At 45.7% G+C, this 21,113-nt stretch overlaps 1 protein-coding gene across 16 annotated transcripts in view; it reads left to right on the top strand.

The window, feature by feature from the left end:
• The window catches only part of PHLDB1 (pleckstrin homology like domain family B member 1), a 365,610-nt gene that overhangs the window by 327,686 nt on the left and 16,811 nt on the right, over positions 1 to 21,113 (top strand). For 7 of the 16 annotated variants that reach the window (XM_075328263.1, XM_075328261.1, XM_075328255.1 and 4 more), the window contains 10 exons: positions 1,011 to 1,163; positions 4,911 to 5,027; positions 5,115 to 5,217; positions 5,514 to 5,558; positions 12,471 to 12,747; positions 12,836 to 12,926; positions 15,232 to 15,378; positions 16,174 to 16,393; positions 19,128 to 19,213; positions 19,303 to 19,332. In XM_075328263.1, the coding sequence (XP_075184378.1) occupies positions 1,011 to 1,163; positions 4,911 to 5,027; positions 5,115 to 5,217; positions 5,514 to 5,558; positions 12,471 to 12,747; positions 12,836 to 12,926; positions 15,232 to 15,378; positions 16,174 to 16,393; positions 19,128 to 19,213; positions 19,303 to 19,332 (1,269 nt within the window). Of the gene's footprint in view, positions 1 to 1,010; positions 1,164 to 4,910; positions 5,028 to 5,114; positions 5,218 to 5,513; positions 5,559 to 12,470; positions 12,748 to 12,835; positions 12,927 to 15,231; positions 15,379 to 16,173; positions 16,394 to 19,127; positions 19,214 to 19,302; positions 19,333 to 21,113 lie in introns of those variants that run through there. The other 9 variants (XM_075328264.1, XM_075328266.1, XM_075328258.1 and 6 more) reach the window with 7 other exon arrangements.

Below are 21,113 nucleotides of genomic sequence, written 5' to 3'. Positions count from 1 at the left end.
TGTGTATAATATCCTATCACCTCTGACTATGGATGGTCACTAGCAGGAGTCCATACACAGATAAATGCCCTGTCAGTGGCATATACTTGCATCCGTCACCTCCGTCCTTAGCGTTGTGACTTACTAATGAGTAAGATATCCATTAATTAAGACTAAAGCATTGCTTTACTGTAATGCTGCAATATTTCACATAGGTGTGCACGTACCACTGAGACATCATATAGTTATTACAAATTTAATGATAGAATCATTTTACAAAAAATCTGAAACCACATCCAATATGTTATTAATCACGAGGCTTGACATTGTGGTCAGTCATACAGATCATGCTGTGTTGTATGCCTTATGTGAGGGATATGTCGGTATTCTTGGGCTGTAGAGCCAGACCCCACATTGCATAGTATGTAAGGAGGATGACTGTCCTTCAGTGGTGGGCTCTCTAGGAGAGCGCAGTCTGAGGCTTTATCCTGCACTGTGGTATCCATAGAGGACTGTGCAGCTTTTCCAGTACATAGGTCCATCACATCTGGTAAACATGTTGGCACAGTTACTTGTTAAAGGGAAAGGTGGATCTGCCCCAGATTTCACAATACAAACCACATACATTATTAAACAGATCTATTGGACCTGAGGATGGTGATATACTTACTTTGAAAATCCATTTCACAACAGCCTTGTCATTCTTTGTGAGAAATTCTCCACTTAGTTATAAAATAAGCATTTTTATATCAGAAAGAGAAGTTGTTGTTTTGGTTTTTTTTTTAAAGGATTATGCAGCCATTCTGTTTTGGAGTTTTGAAATAAGTACACCAGTATCCTTAGGTCCAAGAGCTGTATTTAAACATTTAAAATCTGTCAACAGAACAGACCAATCTTCGATATCCCTTTTCCCCACAGTTTTAGGATTTCCACCTATGCTCAGTGTACAGTTGTATTCCTCTCCATTGTACCATTCTCATCACTCCCTTCCTCCCTCCCTCTGTCTCCTCCTTTCTCGTGCACTCCTTCAGGTGGACGCTCTTTCTTGTGAGGTTCCCTCTGCGGCGCCGGCTTCTGATTTGGATGAGCGGTACCAGAATCTCACTTCCGATCCTCGTAGCATTCCTCATCCTTCCCCTCCTCCCCTCCCTGCTAAATCTCACACTTCTCGTAAATTCCAGCAGGTAATCTTTGTCCTGGTGTTAGTGGGAGGCTTTGGAAAGGTCTCCCTGGAGTGCGGCCTTCAGTGCTTTGTTCTAGAGCGTGTTGTGCTGTGGTGATATCGCACTGCTCCACTCTGACATGTTGGCCATAAAGTCACCAAATGTAAAGTCTGGGGTCACTGTAGGGCCTTATTCACATGTGTGCCTGCCCATCGTATGACATATAGCGGGTTCTGTTCTGATTTCCATCATTAGTGTGCTGCATGTTACACTTTTCTTTCTGTGAACCCCCTGTTGCTGCTTCCAGAGGCTGTAATGGAGGGTGAGTGTGTTGGCAGCTTAGGTTAGGTTATACGGCAGCCATGGCCAGTACACTGCTATGCAGATCCCTATGTGCTGCTGCTACATCGCTGCACAATGCAAGTGAATGTGGTCTCATTGGGGACCTTAATGGTATTGTGACAAGCAAATTGTAAAACAATCGAACCAGGTCCAAGTTTTTGGGACTTGTCTGTTCGTTACCCTCAAGGTGGCAGTGTTACCCCATGCACCTGTATTGTGCTGCGATGTGGTACGGACACGTGGCACCTCTGGCTGCACCACCTGTCACAGACCCAGTGGCTCTGCAGCCCTAATCTAATCCTTCCACTTGTGGTGCTGCGTCAGTGTGATCAGAGATTAGATCTTTTATTACGGTACATTATGAGCCATTTAAATTCTTTATTTTTATTTTGTATAATGTACAAATTCCTCTAATGCTTCCTGAAAGCCAACAACAAGCTGCTGGTGATGGCTCTGCTAGTATTACTACTTATTATGTGGTTCCTCTGTACTGCAGTCTAGGGGCTTTCAGCTGATGCCTTCATTATAGCAAACGTCTGGCTCAACTGATCACATTAAGTGAGGTGTCCAGTGTCATAGCACTTCTTGTGTCCGGACATATGACGTGTTCTTATACACCATATGGGAGCAGTCTATTCTTTTGTCAATTAGCTATTTTAGGCTCTGTTACCGGCAAATCAGCTGCTTGTTGATGGTCTCCAGCTAGTTTTATATTATTCTTAAAGATACGGTATAGTCAATGATATATGTTAGATTTTTCCGTAAAGCACCATTCAGGCTGGGTTTTTTTCCTTTGTTTTTCTCAGTTCTAGACTGGTGCTTCCAATCTAAGGTCCCTGCACTTATTCTCAGGCCTCTTTCACATGTCCGTATAAAACACATATCTGTAAATACAGCTCCAGTGTCATCAGTATTTTGGATTAGTGTGTCATCGGTATGTCCTCCAGTGTTTTGGATGAGTGTGTCCTCCAGTGTTTTGGATGAGTGTGTCCTCCAGTGTTTTGGATGAGTGTGTCCTCCAGTGTTTTGGATGAGTGTGTCCTCCAGTGTTTTGGATGAGTGTGTCCTCCAGTGTTTTGGATGAGTGTGTCCTCCAGTGTTTTGGATAAGTGTGTCCTCCAGTGTTTTGGATGAGTGTGTCCTCCAGTGTTTTGGATAAGTGTGTCCTCCAGTGTTTTGGATAAGTGTGTCCTCCAGTGTTTTGGATAAGTGTGTCCTCCAGTGTTTTGGATGAGTGTGTCCTCCAGTGTTTTGGATGAGTGTGACATCCATGAGTCATCAGTGTTTTAGATCAGTGTGTCCTCAGTGTTTTGGATCAGGGTGTCCTCAGTGTGTGATCAGTGTTTTGGATCAGGGTGTCATCGTTGTTTTGGATCAGGGTGTCCTCAGTGTTTTGGATCAGTGTGTGATCAGTGTTTTGGATCAGTGTGTGATCAGTGTTTTGGATCAGTGTGTGATCAGTGTTTTGGATCAGTGTGTGATCAGTGTTTTGGATCAGTGTGATCACTGTTTTGGATCAGTGTGTGATCAGTGTTTTGGATCAGTGTGTGATCAGTGTTTTGGATCAGTGTGTGATCAGTGTTTTGGATCAGTGTGATCACTGTTTTGGATCAGTGTGTGATCAGTGTTTTGGATCAGTGTGTCCTCAGTGTTTTGGATCAGTGTGTCCTCAGTGTTTTGGATCAGTGTGTCCTCAGTGTTTTGGATCAGTGTGTCCTCAGTGTGTGATCAGTGTGATCAGTGTTTTGGATTAGTGTGTCCTCAGTATTTTGGATCAGTGTTTTGGATTAGTGTGTCCTCCAGTGTTTTGGATGAGTGTGTCCTCCAGTGTTTTAGATCAGTGTGTCCTCAGTGTGTGATCAGTGTTTTGGATCAGGGTGTCATCAGTGTTTTAGATCAGGGTGTCGTCAGTGTTTTGGATCAGTGTGTGATCACTGTTTTGGATCAGTGTGTGATCAGTGTTTTGGATCAGTGTGTGATCAGTGTTTTGGATCAGTGTGTGATCAGTGTTTTGGATCAGTGTGTCCTCAGTGTTTTGGATCAGTGTTTTGGATCAGTGTGTCCTCAGTGTTTTGGATCAGTGTGTCCTCAGTGTTTTGGATCAGTGTGTCCTCAGTGTCTTGGATCAGTGTGTGATCAGTGTTTTGGATCAGTGTGTGATCAGTGTTTTGGATCAGTATGTCCTCAGTGTTTTGGATCAGTGTTTTGGATCAGTGTGTCCTCAGTGTTTTGGATCAGTGTGTCCTCAGTGTTTTGGATCAGTGTGTCCTCAGTGTTTTGGATCAGTGTGTCCTCAGTGTTTTGGATCAGTGTGTCCTCAGTGTTTTGGATCAGTGTGTCCTCAGTGTTTTGGATCAGTGTGTCCTCAGTGTTTTGGATCAGTGTGTCCTCCAGTGTTTTGGATCAGTGTGTGATCAGTGTTTTGGATCAGTGTGTGATCAGTGTTTTGGATCAGTGTGTGATCAGTGTTTTGGATCAGTGTGTGATCAGTGTTTTGGATCAGTGTGTGATCAGTGTTTTGGATCAGTGTGTGATCAGTGTTTTGGATCAGTGTGTCCTCAGTGTTTTGGATCAGTGTGTCCTCAGTGTTTTGGATCAGTGTGTCCTCAGTGTTTTGGATCAGTGTGTCCTCAGTGTTTTGGATCAGTGTGTCCTCAGTGTTTTGGATCAGTGTGTCCTCAGTGTTTTGGATCAGTGTGTCCTCAGTGTTTTGGATCAGTGTGTCCTCAGTGTTTTGGATCAGTGTGTCCTCCAGTGTTTTGGATCAGTGTGTCCTCCAGTGTTTTGGATCAGTGTGTGATCAGTGTTTTGGATCAGTGTGTGATCAGTGTTTTGGATCAGTGTGTGATCAGTGTTTTGGATGAGTGTGTCCTCCAGTGTTTTGGATCAATTCCTTACCCACTGATGTCTCACCTATTATTGGCAACGCATTGCTCCTGAGGTGCCACTTGTGACCGCAACTTCTGACTGACTGAATTTAGAGGTCACGGTCACAAGCTCTCAATGCCAGTCTACAAGAGCCAGAATGAGGCCAAAAGAGGCTCTCATAGAGTTGCATTGAAAAATGACATCCAGCTTACTCCAGCGAGCACTGGGCAGATCCAGTAGGTGAAAATCTCCTGGAGATCAGCTGCAGCGATAGAAGGTGAAGACAGCGGCGGGTGAGTATGAGACTTAGTGCAAGCAACTTAGATTAGGAGAATCACTACAGCAGTAAAATGTAAAAAAGAACAACAAAAAACCCCGCTGGAGTGGTGCTTTAAGAGCAGCCAAAAATGCTACAAGTTACGTTACTTGACTTTACAGCCAACATTGGTCAGAGATGGATCTTCTCTTTAATATAACTGGCATGAGAGCATGGCTAATCCTTTTCCCAACAGTGGTCTGTTCACATGTCATGTATATTTATCTTGCCTATCCTTGCAGATGTCTCGATCTCGGACAGAAATTGATGGTGGTGCTACTCTTCCCCGGATGAAAACCGTCTCTCCATCATCTTCTCAGTTCTCTATTGCCACCCTTGGCCGCAGTGTTTCTCCCAAGGTAAGTGATGGCGATGCTGCTGTGCCGTGCCCTAATCTATGCTTCTCTCACAGTGTTGGCTAATATACCGAGCTCTTCCTCTCTTAGAATACAATATTGACTCAGAATGGCTCAGGCAGCCTTTCCCACGGATTGGCAATCACACTGCAGGACATCCAGAGCAAGAGACAACTAGCCCTTCAACAAAAAGGTGACAGCCCCCGAGCCACATCATGAAGTAATACTAATCAACCTCCGTGCACCTACTACTATGTCACACGCCCGGTGTGTCTCCTACCTCTCTGCATTTTGTCTGCTTACCTTACTCTCTAAAAATCTGCAGCTCTTCCAAATCTCCATTCTGATTTACAAATTAATCTTGTTACAACTAAATATTTGTGAATGAAGTGTTAGCGGGACGTAGGTCCTCAGTCTCTTTTGTGCACCCCTCTCACTCATTGTGTCTCATCATTTCCAATTCATGTTCCAATCTGTATGTCTTTTTAGCCGATGACTTGAACGTAGAGAAGCCTTTCCTGTCTGAAGTCGCAGGTAGCCATGAAGTTTGTTGTGTGTTGTCCCTGCCTGTGTAGATGGTGCCTGTGGTGTGCGGCGTGCAGACTCTGCACATGGTGTCACAGTTCCTTATTGTGCTGTTGTTGGGTTACGGGCCGGGTGTCATCATGCACAGGTGTCGTAGCAATGCCCCCATTATAGTTTTACCACTTGCATCTCTGAGGACGGTCACGTGCTGATGTATTTAGGTGTGATAATATCGTATTGTATTCACCCCAGAAAACCTCCTATTTTACCACTGTGAGGGTCTTTCGGACCCACAGTGATAGTGATCCGAGAGCATAGGTCCTTTTTTGAGGAAACTTTTCTTCTATCAGCAATTCCATACTGCAGTTCTCTTACCCGTGTTCCTGTTTGCTATCGGGAGTTGTTCAGGTAATGGGGATGTTCAGAAATTAGGAATCGGACCCCTTGCACCTGATCCTCCCATGTCTGTAAACACTAGCGCTCTGTCCATTGGGAAGCAGAGAGACTGTAGCAATTTGCTGTCACCCATGATGGCAGTCCTTCTGTTCTGCTGGGTGAATGGAGCCGGCATCCATAGAGGAGCACAACCATTGCAATGTCTGGTCTGTGGCTACTTTCCCCTTTATCCACAAGTGATTAGAGAATTGGTTTTGTTAGTTTTCTCACAATTTTCTGAAAAGCAAAGTGTGATTGCTAACATCATGGTAATAGAACTTATTATGGAATTGCTAACAGCAGGGCTGTAGAGTCGGAGTCGGTATAAAATGCACCGACTCCGACTCCTAAAATATAAAATAAATTGGGGACAGTAGTGCAATGCAGAATGTGCTGAATATTTTACTAAATAATAACATTTAGTATAATGCTTATATTTAAGTGAAAAATGTATTGTAGTGCAATGTTAACATCAGACATTTAATCATTTTTATGATACAATAATCAAGATATTTAGGTAGAACATAAAATATATTTATTGGAATACAACTTTAGAACACAAAAAACTAATACATTGTAAATATGTAATACAATAATAAATAAATATATATATATATATATATATATATATATATATATATATATATATATATATATATATATATATATACACAAGATATATATGTAATCTACTGTATATTACATACCGTATTTTTCGGACCATAAGACGCACTTTTTTTCCCCCAAATGTTGGGGGAAAGTTGGGGGTGCGTCTTATGGTCTGACTATAGGGCTGCGGCTGGGAATGAGGGTGCTGCAGGTCATCGGGGGCATGAGCAGGCAGCAGCAGCGCCTGCTCGTGACCACGTGTGCCCGCTCATTACATATGCACGCCCATCCTCCCGGCCATCTCTCAGCGCTGAAGCCGGCACTGACAGGTGGGCGGGAGGACGAGCGGGGACGAGCGGATAGTAAAGAGCCGGCCGCATGATCACCCCTGGCAATTACAGCCTGGAGTGATCATGTGCGGCTGTATTCACTGCCCCCCGCGCGTCATTACCAGCGCGGGGTGCAGTGAATCAGTGCACTCACCCGTCCCCGTGTGTGGAGCCGGCCCCCTGCAGCATCGCGTCTTCCTGTCTGTGCCGGTCACCTGATCTGTGCTGAGCCGGTCAGCTGATCGGCACAGACAGGAAGATATCGCGATGCAGCAGGGGAACGGCTCCACACACACAGATCAGCGTGCCAGAGAGGAAGATGTGATCGGTGCTGCAGGGAGTGAGGAAAAGGTGAGTATAAACGTTTATTTTTTTCTCTGTGCTATAGGATACAGGCCATATACCAGGATGGTATATGAGCACGATGTGGGCATATAGCAGGATGGGAGTACCGTATATGAGCAGGAGGGATGGGGGGGGGGGGGGGGGGGTATGTGAACAGGCTGGATGGGGGGGGGGTATGTGAACAGGCTGGATGGGGGGGGGGTATGTGAACAGGCTGGATGGGGGGGGGTATGTGAACAGGCTGGATGGGGGGGGGGTATGTGAACAGGCTGGATGGGGGGGGGGTATGTGAACAGGCTGGATGGGGGGGGGTATGTGAACAGGCTGGATGGGGGGGGGGGTATGTGAACAGCTGGATGGGGGGGGGTATGTGAACAGGCTGGATGGGGGGGGGTATGTGAACAGGCTGGATGGGGGGGGGTATGTGAACAGGCTGGATGGGGGGGGGTATGTGAACAGGCTGGATGGGGGGGTATGTGAACAGGCTGGATGGGGGGGGGTATGTGAACAGGCTGGATGGGGGGGGTATGTGAACAGGCTGCATGGGGGGGGGTATGTGAACAGGCTGGATGGGGGGGGGGGTATGTGAACAGGCTGGATGGGGGGGGTATGTGAACAGGCTGGATGGGGGGGGGGGTATGTGAACAGGCTGGATGGGGGGGGGTATGTGAACAGGCTGGATGGGGGGGGGTATGTGAACAGGCTGGATGGGGGGGGTATGTGAACAGGCTGGATGGGGGGGTATGTGAACAGGCTGGATGGGGGGGGTATGTGAACAGGCTGGATGGGGGGGGTATGTGAACAGGCTGGATGGGGGGGGGTATGTGAACAGGCTGGATGGGGGGGTATGTGAACAGGCTGGATGGGGGGGGTATGTGAACAGGCTGGATGGGGGGGGTATGTGAACAGGCTGGATGGGGGGGGGGTATGTGAACAGGCTGGATGGGGGGTATGTGAACAGGCTGGATGGGGGGGTATGTGAACAGGCTGGATGGGGGGGGGTATGTGAACAGGCTGGATGGGGGGGGTATATAGGAGTCGGAGTCGGTGCAAGAGAAATTGAGGAGTCGCAGTCGGAGTTGAAGGTTTGGCTTACCGACTCCACAGCCCTGGCTAACAGGGATATTCTCATTTTAGCAGGTGATAGTATATTGCTAGGGTATGCCATTACCACTATGGGACAACACCTTAATAATTGCTACAGTGCCTCAGATAAGAAAAAATATACACTCCTCTCCTGGAACAACCATATGGGTACTGTGTCTCCCTGTGCTCATGCAGCATTATATTGCACGAGCACTGTATAGCCTGTCAGTGGCCACTGATTGGCTGCAGCCTTCACACGTCCATCAGATTGATCTGTTCTGTCTGACGGTACTGTAATGGCTGCAGACAATCAGTGACAGTTGATGAGCTGCAGCGTTCAAGTGACTCACATGATCAGTGTGAGAAGCAGCACCAGCATTGGTGGAACAGCACTGGTCTTGGAGGTGGATATATGTTTTTTTATCCGTATTTAGGGGTATTGTAGCATTTAAGAAGTACCGTAGTTATCCAGTAGTGGTCTAGAGCTCATACTAATCCTGAGAATGGAGCCACGTTGTAGTGTGAAGCGGCTGCAAACCATTCATTGTCAGCAGTGATCATTGCATGAGGACATCTCCTGACAATATTCCATTACTTACTGATAGTGATGGGCGAACCTGGACTGTTAGGCTATGTGCGCACTAGAAAAGTGATTTTTCTCAAGAAAATTTCTTGAGAAACTTCTGGGAGTTGAAGATTACCGCACCTGCGGTAAAAAAAGGCACCAAAACCGCGGGAAAAACGCAGGCGTTTTTCCCGCGGTTTTTCCGCAGGTTGGTCCCTGCGTTTTTTTTATGCTGAACTGCAATAACTAATATAGATAATAGATAGATAATCGATAGATAGATAATGGATAGAGGGAAAGATGGATAGATGAATAGATAGATAGATAGATGAGAAAGACCTATATAATGTCCAACCCCCCTGCATATTCTAAGCTGGCACCCTTTAGTGACTTTCATGTGGCAAAGGGTGCCTAGCCTTGTATTTAGCCAAAAAATAAATAATTAAAAAAAAAATGACGTGAGGTCCCCTCATCTTTTGTAGCCAGCTAGGGTAAAGCAGACGGCTGCAGCCTGCAGACCACAGCTGGCAGCTTCACCTTGGCTGGTAATCCAAAACAATAATTTAAAACAAAAAACGTGGGGTCCCCCCCAAATTGGATCACCAGCCAAGGTAAAGTGGACAGCTGGGGTCTGATATTCTCAGACTAGGGAGGTCCACTGTTATTGGACACTCCCCAGCCTAAAAATAGGAGGCTGCAGCCGCCCCAGAAGTGGTGCATCCATTAGACTTGCCAATCCTGGCGCTTCGTCCCATCTCATCCCGTTGCCCTGGTGCGGTGGCAAACGGGGTAATAAATGGGGTTGATGCCAGATGTGTAATGTCACCTGACATCAAGCCCTGGGGTTAGTGATGTCACGCGTCTATCAGATACCCGACATCACTAACCCAGTCAGTAAGAAATAAAAAATAGACAGCAAAAAAAGTTTTATTTGAAAAAAACACTCCTCACATTCCCTCTTTCACCAATTTATTGACAAGAACAATCAAATCCTGGTCCGGCGTAATCCAATAAGGGGGTCCCACGGCGATCCATACCATAGTCACTGTCCCAGTCAATGAAGAACAGAATGTTCCCTATTGGCTGGGAGAGCAATGCAGTGACCTGAGCTAACATCAATAGGTCAGCCCAGGTCACTGCAGGAGATTCCGAGCGCTGCCATCAGGAGGTTTGATGAGATCATTACCTGCTGTGATGATCTCCTGCAGTCCTGCCATCAGCGCTGTCACTGCCTTCTATGCCCGCCGCGTTCTCAGCAGTATCGCGAGAGCCCGTGACGTCACCGCTATTGACAGTCTCTGGCCACGGGGATAGACTGCAGTGACGTCAGGAGGCATGAGATCGTCACCGCAGGTAATGATCTCATCTCACCTCCTGACAGCAGCGCTCAGCATCCCCGCGGCTGCATGCACTGCAGGGTGACAAGCTGCTGATACTGCGAGCAGACACTGATACTGCTGTGCGTGCAGCCGCGGGGCTGCAGCAGGACACAGACTGCACGGGCACCTGGAGGTCACACGGAAGTGCTTCTGTGCGGCGTCCAGGGAGTGTGATCTGTGTGTTTACTCTGCTCACTTCCTATTCTGTCATAATGACATCACTTACTGCAAAACCGCAGGCAGCGATGAACATTACCGCAGGTAAATCGCGGCTATACCGAGGGTATACCGCACATCATTTGCTACCTGCGGTATATCCGCGGTATTTCGCAATTACATTACAGTGAATGGAGTGAAATACCGGGGGTATACCGCAGGTACCTGCGGAAAAGAAGTGACATGCACATTTTCTCAAGAAAATCTTCAGAAAGAATTTTCTTGAGAAAAAAACGCAGTGTGCGCACAGCTATTTTTTTTCCCATAGGTTTTGCTGGGAAATGTCTGCAGAAAGATTACAAACATTTCTCAAGAAATTTCTGCAGCAAAACCGCGGGTAAAAACGCAGTGTGCGCACAGATCCGCATGCTTTCAAAGGTACCTGTGTGCCGTGCCCGGGATTCTGGGTGTTTGATCTGGATGCATCACTCCAGAAATAAAAAAAAATCAAGAAAATAACAATGAAGCAAGCACTTCATACCAAGGCTCCGGCCCGGCTGTAAACTGCTCCCGCAGCCTCTCCTTCAGTTCCTGGACCGCTCATCATTTCTTATCCATATGCACTGCTTTCCTTGCCCACCAGCCAGCTTGGTGTCTGTGATTGGTTGCAGTCAGGCGAGCCCCCAGCCTGTGTCGTAGCGTCTTGCTGCAACCAATCACAGGTGCTGACTACTGGTCAGTATTGTGGTATAAAAATAAATAATTGGCGTAAGGTCCCCTCATATTACGATACTCAGCACAGATAAAGCCCACAACTACAGCCCCCCAGCCCTGCGCTTATCTTGGCTGTGTATCAAAATAAGAGGAACCCCCCAGCCTAAAAATAGCAACCTGCAGCCACCCAGGATTATCGCATCCATTAGATGCGGCAAGCTCGGCGCTTTATCTGGCTCTTCCCGATTGCCATTGCCCTGGTCGCTGGGCTAGTTACATCTAATGGATGCAGCTCTAGGTTGCTATTTTTAGGCTGGGGGGACAATAACCATGGCCCTCCCCAGCCTGAGAATACCTGCCCCCAGCTGTTGGGCATTATCTTGGCTGGGTATCAAAATTAGAGGATTGCAAGCCGATTTTTTTAAAATTATTTACTTAAATAGTTGAAAAAAAAGCTGCATGCAGTTCCTCTTATTTTGATAGACAGCAAAGATAGGCGCAGGGCTGGGGGCTGCAGCCGTGGGATTTATCTGTGCTGGGTATGATAATATGGGGTGATCCTACGCCAAATGTTTTGTTTGTTTATTTTTACTGTACAATATTGACGCGTAGACCGGGTCCGTGGTGGGAAGCAGTAAGCTGACACACTACCACTCAGTGTGGGGGCACATCTGACTGCATCCGATCCCAGGCGCCAGTGCCCGGGGAAAGCAGTGCATATTCAATGAAGGTTAATTATCGGCTCCGGAAGTGAATGCGCGACTTGGAAGCAGCGTACCGCCATGACTAAGCCTCGGTAAGTACAGCGCGTGCACGCTCCTACCACCCTATCCTTTCTACCAACATTTTTAATCTCCGGATTCTGGCTCCCATAGACTTATATGGGGACCAGATTCCGGACCAGAATCTGATTTAAAAAAAAAAAAAAAAATAACATGGACCGGCTGGGACGTCCATGTTATTTATTTGTTTTTAAATCCGATTATCTGCGAGTCCGCGCATCACTACTTACTGAGAGTGTAGGTCCCCTTTATATATCACTGTTTCTTATACAACTCTGCACCTTTTGCATTAAAAGGCAAGATTTAGAATTCAGAATTTGGCAATTCATAGCAGTTAGGTTCTGTTATTAGTCAAAGGTTATCGGAGGACACTTTTGGATTTCTTTTGTCCCATGGCACTAAAACCTTACTGGATATCCTGTCTACTAATTGTGTCAGTCACTCTGTATTGTCTGCAGTGAATATTTTATATTATTTATCTTCTTGCATTTGGTGTTTCACATCAATCGTTTTCTTTGCAGGTCAGCAAGTGATAGATGAACAACGCAAACGACTTGCGGAGCTGAAGCAGAAAGCTGTAGTTGAGGCTCAATCACAATGGCAGTCTCTCCACGGAGCTGCATCTCAAGGTTACCTTCCAATCATGCACCACTCCATACTGCACCATCAGAGACCTCTGCACTCTCGGGATGATGATCCTTCCCATGGATATGACACACTGAGCCTGGAGAGTTCTGATAGTTTGGACACCAGCGTGTCCACCGGAAATTCCGCCTGTTCGCCTGACAACATGTCGAGGTGGGGTCTTCTGCCTACTTCTTCTACCTGGATTATTTTCTCACTTCTTGTACCCGGCTTTTACCCACATTCTTATGTGTTCCATTAGTGCAAGTGGACTAGACATGCTGAAGATTGAGGAAATGGAGAGGATGCTTCTAGAGGCCCATGCAGAGAGAGCGAGACTTGTCGAGTCCAGGGTGAGACGATCTGCTGCTTTATAATAAGTGTCCTCCATAAACTAGTTGACTGACACATAGCAATGGTTCATTAATCTATATACACCGTGTGCAGAATTATTAGGCAAATGAGTATTTTGATCACATGATAATTTTTATACATGTTGTCCTATTCCAAGCTGTATAGGCTTGAGAGCCAACTACCAATTAAGTAAACCAGGTGATGTGCATCTCTGTAATGAGGAGGGGTGTGGTGTAATGACATCAACACCCTATATAAGGTGTGCTTAATTATTAGGCAACGTCTTTGCTTTGGGCCCGTTTCACACGTCAGTGAAAAACACTGACGTTTTTCACTGGCGTGTAAAACACGCACATGTCCCTCCATGTGCCGTGAATCACGGCACACGTGGGTTGTCTAAGTGCAATCCGGGCCCCGTTCTCCGTGGCCCGTGATTGCACTTAGAAATCAACTCACCTGTGCGCGCTCCCGCTCTCCATGGTGCTGATCGCTCCCGCGGTGCAGCATCCGGCCGGCCCTGACCCCCGCAGCAGCTGCTTCCGGGTCGGCTGTGTCGTGCATCATGAATATGTGCGACAGTAATGAGCCGGCTTAGAAGCAGCAGGCTGCACGGGCTGCAGAGAGCGTCGCTGAAGCCGGGTGAGTAAAAACGATTTTTATTTTAAAAGCACGTTTTTTTCTGGCACGTGTTTCACGGACCACACCACTGCGTGGTCCGTGGGACATCCGTGATGCCAGAAAAAAATGGACATGTCTCCGTGCGGCAATCACGGACACGCGTCAACGCTGCACGGAGACATGGTCAGTGAAACACTGATGTGTGAGCAGACCCATTCATTATAATGGGTCTGCATATGTCAGTGATTCTGGTACGTTTAAAAAAAAGCACAAACGTACCAGAATCACTGACATGTGAAAGGGGCCTTGGCAAAATGAATCAGAAGAGAGATTTGACGGGCTCTGAAAAGTCCAAAATTGTGAGATGTCTTGCAGAGGGATGCAGCAGTTTTGAAATTGCCAAACTGTTGAAGCGTGATCACTGAAAAATCAAGCGTTTCATGGCAAATAGCCAACAGGCTCGCAAGAAGCGTGTTGGGGAAAAAAGGCACAAAATAACTGCCCATGAATTGAGGAAAATCAAGCGTGAAGCTGCCAAGAAATCATTTACCACCAGTTTGGCCATATTTCAGAGTTGCAACATTACTGGAGTGTTAAAAAGAACAAGGTGTGCCATACTCAGGGACATGGCCAAGGTAAGGAAGGCTGAAAACCACCACCTCTGAACAAGAAATATAAGATAAAATGTCAAGACTGGGCCAAGAAATATCTTAAGACTGATTTATGGACTGATGAAATGAGAGTGACTCTTGATGGGCCAGATGGAAGGGCCAGCGGCTGGATCAGTAAAGGGCAGAGAGCTCCACTCCGACTCAGATGCCAGCAAGGTGGAGGTGGGGTACTGGTATGGGCTGGTATCATCAAAGATGAACTTGTGGGACCTTTTCGGGTTGAGGATGGAGTGAAGCTCAACTCCCAGACCTACTGCCAGTTTCTGGAAGACAAATTCTGCAAGCAGTGGTACAGGAAGAAGTCTGTATCGTTCAAGAAAAACATGATTTTCATGCAGGACAATGCTCTATCACATGCATCCAACTACTCCATAGCGTGGCTGGCCAGTAAAGGTCTAAAAGATGAAGAAATAATGACATGGCCCCCTTGTTCATCTGATCTGAACCTCATAGAGAACCTGTGGTGCCTCATAAAATGTGAGAACTACAGGGAGGGAAAACAGTACACCTCTCGAAACAGTGTCTGGGAGGCTGTGATGGCTGCTGCATGCAATGTTGATCGTAAACAGATCAAGTAACTGACAGAATCTATGGATGGTAGGCTGTTGAGTGTCATCATAAAGAAAGGGGGCTATATTGGTCACTAATTTTTGGGGGTTTTATTTTTGCATGTCAGGAATGTTTATTTCTAAATTTTGTGCAGTTATATTGGTTTTCCTGGTGAAAATAAACAAGTGAGCTGGGAATATATTTGGTTTTTATTAAGTTGCCTAATAATTCTGCACAGTAATAGTTACCTGCAAAACAGATATCCTCCTAAGATAGCCAAATATAAAAAAAACACATCAACTTCCAAAAATATTAAGCTTTGATATTTCTGTGTCTTTTGGGTTGATTGAGAACATAGTTGTTGATCAATAATAAAAAAAATCCTCTAAAATACAACTTGCCTAATAATTCTGCACACGGTGCATATTATTTTTGACAGATACTAACGCTCATTATTAATTTGCAGGAGCGAGAAGTTGAGGCACGGAAGAGAGCATTGGACGATGAGAGAAGGAGGAGGAAAGAATTGGAAAAACGTCTTCAGGATGAAACTTCTCATAGGCAAAGGTTGATTGAGAAAGAGGTGAAAATGAGAGAAAAACATTTCTCACAGGTGAGAGCTTCAACCTTATGTGGAAAGTCGACACACCCCTGTTAAAATGCCAGGTTTTTATCATATCAGATCTTTTTACATCTTTCTCCCATAATTTGTACAAATCCATGGAGAAAAAAAATCAGATCATATTGAGGAGAAAAAAATAGCAAAACTAAAATAATGTGGTTGCAGAAGTGTGAACACCCTCTTATAATTGAGGATGTGGTTGTGTTCAGGATTAGCCAATCACATTTACACTCATGTTACATAGTAATCAGTACACAGCCGCCATCATTACAGGGATTCTGATTAGTTGCATTTTACAGCAAGAGCCATGGTCTACAAACCACATACAACAGCAACTCAACAACTGTTGAAAGTTATCAGACAGGCATACATACAAGTCAACCAGAGAATGGCTTTGCCAGAAGTAGATCAAAGTTTTGCAATGACCCAGCCAGAGTCCAGACCTGAATCTAATTGCAGATCTGTGGGTTATGCTGAAGAGAGCTCTGTACACAGGAGATAACCTCACAATCTAACAGCGCTGGAGCTCCTGCAAGGAAGAGCGGGCAGTGATTGCCAATTCTAGATGTGCCATGCTGATAGACTAAAAAGTACTTCAACAAAGTGTAAGTTTAAGGGTGTGCATAGTTATGCAAATACATTATTTTTGTTCTGTAAAAACTTTTTGGGTGCAAAAAGAAAAATAGTCTCTCACTAGATTTGTGTAGACTCATTCTATCCACTGTGTGAGTTGTGTTTCTGCATCCAGTGCTGTAATAACCTTCATTCCCTCCATTTGCTTTAAAGGCCCGACCTCTCACCCGTTACCTCCCTATTCGTAAAGAAGATTTTGACTTGCGCACTCACATAGAGTCTTCAGGCCATGTCGTCGATGCTTGTTCTCACATCATCCTAACTGAAAAAATGTGTCGAGGTTTTCTCACCAAGATGGGGGGTAAAATCAAGTCCTGGAAGAAGCGCTGGTTTGTGTTTGATCGCCTCAAACGCACTCTGTCCTATTATGTTGGTAAGTGGCCTCTTGTAGACAATCTTATGGAAAAAGACTGATTTGTCTATGAAATTTAAAGAAATTAACTGGATATAAATGATGGGAAAATTGTAGCCTTGCCTGGGGAGACTTATTGTCTCATAAGTGTTGCTATTTTGCATATAATCGACCCCTTGAGTTTTATCGGTTTCCCTCCTACGTTTGTGTTATATATTAGGGATTTAAAAACACCACAGGACCAAACATGTGTGAACAGGTCCCTAAATATTAGTAAGTATAACCTCCATTTCTGAGAACCAGTGAGCAGAGTGCCCTGTAATGTAAAAACTACATAATCCATATTAGATACATGCACTAATCAGATATTGACCAAACCATTCATAGATGTTGTACTGTGTCCAAATTATGATCCTTTGTGATCTTCTGTGTATGATCGCCTTGTGCTCTTCTGCGTATGATCGCCTTGTGCTCTTCTGCGTATGATCGCCTTGTGCTCTTCTCCGTATGATCGCCTTGTGCTCTTCTGCGTATGATCGCCTTGTGCTCTTCTGCGTATGATCGCCTTGTGCTCTTCTGCGTATGATCGCCTTGTGCTCTTCTCCGTATGATCGCCTTGTGCTCTTCTCCGTATGATCGCCTTGTGCTCTTCTGCGTATGATCGCCTTGTGCTCTTCTGCGTATGATCGCCTTGTGCTCTTCTCCGTATGATCGCCTTGTGCTCTTCTCCGTATGATCGCCTTGTGCTCTTCTGCGTATGATCGCCTTGTGCTCTTCTGCGTATGATCGCCTTGTGCTCTTCTGCGTATGATCGCCTTGTGATCTTCTGCGTATGATCGCCTTGTGATCTTCTGCGTATGATCGCCTTGTGATCTTCTGCGTATGATCGCCTTGTGCTCTTCTGCGTATGATCGCCTTGTGCTCTTCTGCGTATGATCGCCTTGTGCTCTTCTGCGTATGATCGCCTTGTGCTCTTCTCTGTATGATCGCCTTGTGCTCTTCTCCGTATGATCGCCTTGTGCTCTTCTCCGTATGATCACCTTGTGCTCTTCTCCGTTTGATCACCTTGTGCTCTTCTCCGTATGATCGCCTTGTGCTCTTCTGCGTATGATTGCCTTGTGCTCTTCTGCGTATGATCGCCTTGTGCTCTTCTCCGTATGATCACCTTGTGCTCTTCTCCGTTTGATCACCTTGTGCTCTTCTCCGTATGATCGCCTTGTGTGCTTCTCCGTATGATCGCCTTGTGCTCTTCTGCGTATGATCGCCTTGTGCTCTTCTGCGTATGATCGCCTTGTGCTCTTCTGCGTATGATCACCTTATGCTCTTCTGCATATGATCACCTTATGCTCTTCTGCGTATGATCGCCTTGTGCTCTTTTGCGCATGATCGCCTTGTGCTCTTCTGCGTATGATCGCCTTGTACTCTTCTGCGTATGATCGCCTTGTGCTCTTCTGCGTATGATCGCCTTGTGCTCTTCTGCGTATGATCGCCTTGTGCTCTTCTGCGTATGATCGCCTTGTGCTCTTCTCCGTATGATCACCTTGTGCTCTTTTCCGTTTGATCGCCTTGTGCTCTTCTCTGTATGATCGCCTCGTGCTCTTCTCCGTATGATAGCCTTGTGCTCTTCTGCGTATGATAGCCTTGTGCTCTTCTCCGTATGATAGCCTTGTACTATTCTGCGTATGATCGCCTTGTGCTCTTCTGCGTATGATCACCTTATGCTCTTCTGCGTATGATTGCCTTGTGCTCTTCTGCGTATGATCACCTTGTGCTCTTCTGCGTATAATAGCCTTGTGCTCTTCTGCGTATAATAGCCTTGTGCTCTTCTCCGTATAATAGCCTTGTGCTCTTCTCCATATGATCGCCTTGTGCTTTTCTAGTGTCATTTAGAGAAACCATGTTCTCTGGGGCCATTCATAGAGGGTCGCCATGTTCTCTGGGGTTACTTGTAGAATGCTGCCATGTTCTCTTGCCTCTTAGTATTTTCTCATAGTAATGAATAATTTTAATTTAATAATGATAGTCTTACTTTCTTGTAGAGTCGTCGTATTCTCTGCGATCATTTTTAGAAGGTCGTCGTGTTCTCTGGGGTCATTTTGTAGAAGTTTGTTGTGTTCTCTGGACTCATTTGTAGAGGGTCACTGTGTTCTCTGGGGTTATTTGCATAGGGCCGCCAAGTTCTCTGGGGTCATTTGTATAGGGCTGCTATGTTCTCTGAGGTTATTTGTATAAGGCCGCCATGTTCTCTGGGGTTATTTGTATAAGGCCGCCATGTTCTCTGGGGTCATTTGTATAGGGCCGCCATGTTCTCTGGGGTCATTTGTATAGGGCCGCCATGTTCTCTGGGGTCATTTGTATAGGGCCGCCAAGTTCTCTGGGGTCATTTGTATAGGGCCGCCATGTTGTCTGGCGTTATTTGTAGAATGCTGCCGTGCTTTCTTGCCTCTTAGTATTTTCTCATAGTAATGAATAATGTTAATTAATAATGATATTCTTCCTTTCTTATATAATGGTTACAGCTTGGTGTGACTTGTGCATCTTTTTCTCCTTGGCTTTGTACTACAGAGTATAAAAATGCTGAATACCACTGAAGTCAATGTAAAATGTGACATAGAAATTCTGTAGTAGAAGTAAACACTCAGATAAATATGAAGAAATATGTCTCTACTGTATAGATAATTTCTTTAGTGTTTCCTCCATTTGCTCTGCCAGCTGGGTCTTCTTTCTGCTCACCTCGCTATTCCTTTTCTTGCAGACAAGCATGAAGCAAAGCTGAAAGGAGTCATCTATTTCCAGGCTATAGAAGAAGTTTATTATGACCATCTTAGAAGTGCAGCCAAGGTAATAGGGACTGTTCACACTCCACCATGCTCTCCATTCCTTTTGGGGTTGAATGTAGGATATAAGTAACGTCTTCTCTATTCCAACAGAAAAGAATTTTTAACCTCAGTCTGGCCTCTGTACGTATACTGCATCCGAGCCATCTCTGTACTTGTCCACATACCTGACTGTGCTAAGATAATCCCAGTGACAAGTGCACTCTAGAAATAACCCTGGTTCAGGACATGCGTTGTGTTTCTGTGATGATGCTTTGTAGGCCACTCGCCTTCAGTTTTTAATATTAACCGCATGTTAATTGTCCTAATAACGTCCAGACACTGATGTGAGTTGCAGGCTTGTCCGTATGTGTTGCTGATGCTTGTTGCACACACTTTGTATTTCTTTGGCACCAGCAATGCATGGATCTGCAGGATTTTATAAACGCTGGCCTGACCCAGAACACGTGTGTACGAAATACACAAAGTGAGGACAACGATTTAATCCCAGCTCTCACTGTCCATTTCTTCTTATGTCACATCTCACTATCTCTGCAGCCGTTTCCCCTACAACCAAGAGGACTTTTTTTATTCTAAGTGGCCGATAAGCACTTTGTATTCAATAGGGGAACGTTTGGGGGAATTACAGAGAAATAACAGGAAAATAATATAACTGCACTAACAAGTATTAGCCAAGATCACCCAGAAGAAATGTCCCCCAAATAGGGCAAATAACACAAATATGTATAATGAACACAATGCAAATAATAGCTGTATAAATAAAGACTACACACACACAGTATTCCTCGTTCACGAATTTATTATCCAAATTGTTCCCACAAAGTTTCATCGTAGTCCATGATCCACGAATGCAGCTCTGGCGACTGTGAATATCAGAAGAGAAGGTATGTATGTATATTGGCTCTCATCTAGAGGGAAGAAAGATGTCGCCAGCGTCAGCTGCTGGAGATTGACACCTCAAAGGCCGCTTTACACGCTGCGGCATCGCTAACGATGTTGCTAGCGATCGCACCCGCCCCCGTTGTTTGTGCATCACGGGTAAATTGCTGCCCGTGACGAACAATATCGGAGGTACGCGTCACACATACTTACCTTCCTAACGACATTGCTGTGGTCGGCGAACAACCTCTTTTCTAAGGGGGCGGTTCATGCGGCGTCACAGTGACGTCACACAACAGGCAACCAGTAGAAGTGGAGGGGCGGAGAGCAGCCGCATGAAGGTCACTCCCACCTCGTTGACGGAGAACGCAGGAATGCTGCTGTTCGTCGTTTCTGGGGTGTCACACGTAGCGATATGTGCTGCCTCAGGAACGACGAACAACCTGCGTCCAAAATGAGCAACGATATTTGGGAAATGAACGACGTGTCAACGATCAACGATTTGGTTAGTATTTCTGATCGTTAGCGGTCGCTTGTAGGTGTCACACGAAACGACGTCGCTAACGAGGCTGGATGTGCGTCACGAATTCCTTGACCACAGTGTTATCTCGTTAGCGATGTCGTTGCGTGTAAACCGCCTTTAGTCTTGAAACATGCCTGAGGCTATAGCCCAAACCAGAGTCTCCTCCAAGAGAAAGTTAGATGTTTGCAGACAGCAGTTCTAGGGTCGATGCCCCTCTTCAAAGCAGGGACAGGGGCGTCGGGTGAGACGCCTTTGATATGTGTCGGGGAAGGGAGTGGTGGGTTAATGTGTCCACTTGTACCAAGGAACTCTTGTCTCCTGATAACCTTGCTGTAAAAACAGGCTGCCAACCACCCAATGAAGGAGCAAAAACCTTGTTCTTCAGGTGAAATTATTTTTAAGCTGACTTAAAAATTATTGTTAGCCACAACACATTGTCTTATGCAAACTAGTCATGTTTTGCCCTGAACTATTAATTACAGATTGTTTGGTGCACAGTGTT

This window comes from Anomaloglossus baeobatrachus, chromosome 11, assembly GCF_048569485.1.
Source record: "Anomaloglossus baeobatrachus isolate aAnoBae1 chromosome 11, aAnoBae1.hap1, whole genome shotgun sequence".
NCBI classification, from domain to species: domain Eukaryota; kingdom Metazoa; phylum Chordata; class Amphibia; order Anura; family Aromobatidae; genus Anomaloglossus; species Anomaloglossus baeobatrachus.
The sequence above is the reverse complement of the archived record's forward strand: the minus strand, read 5'-3'. Positions and strand labels throughout refer to the sequence as shown.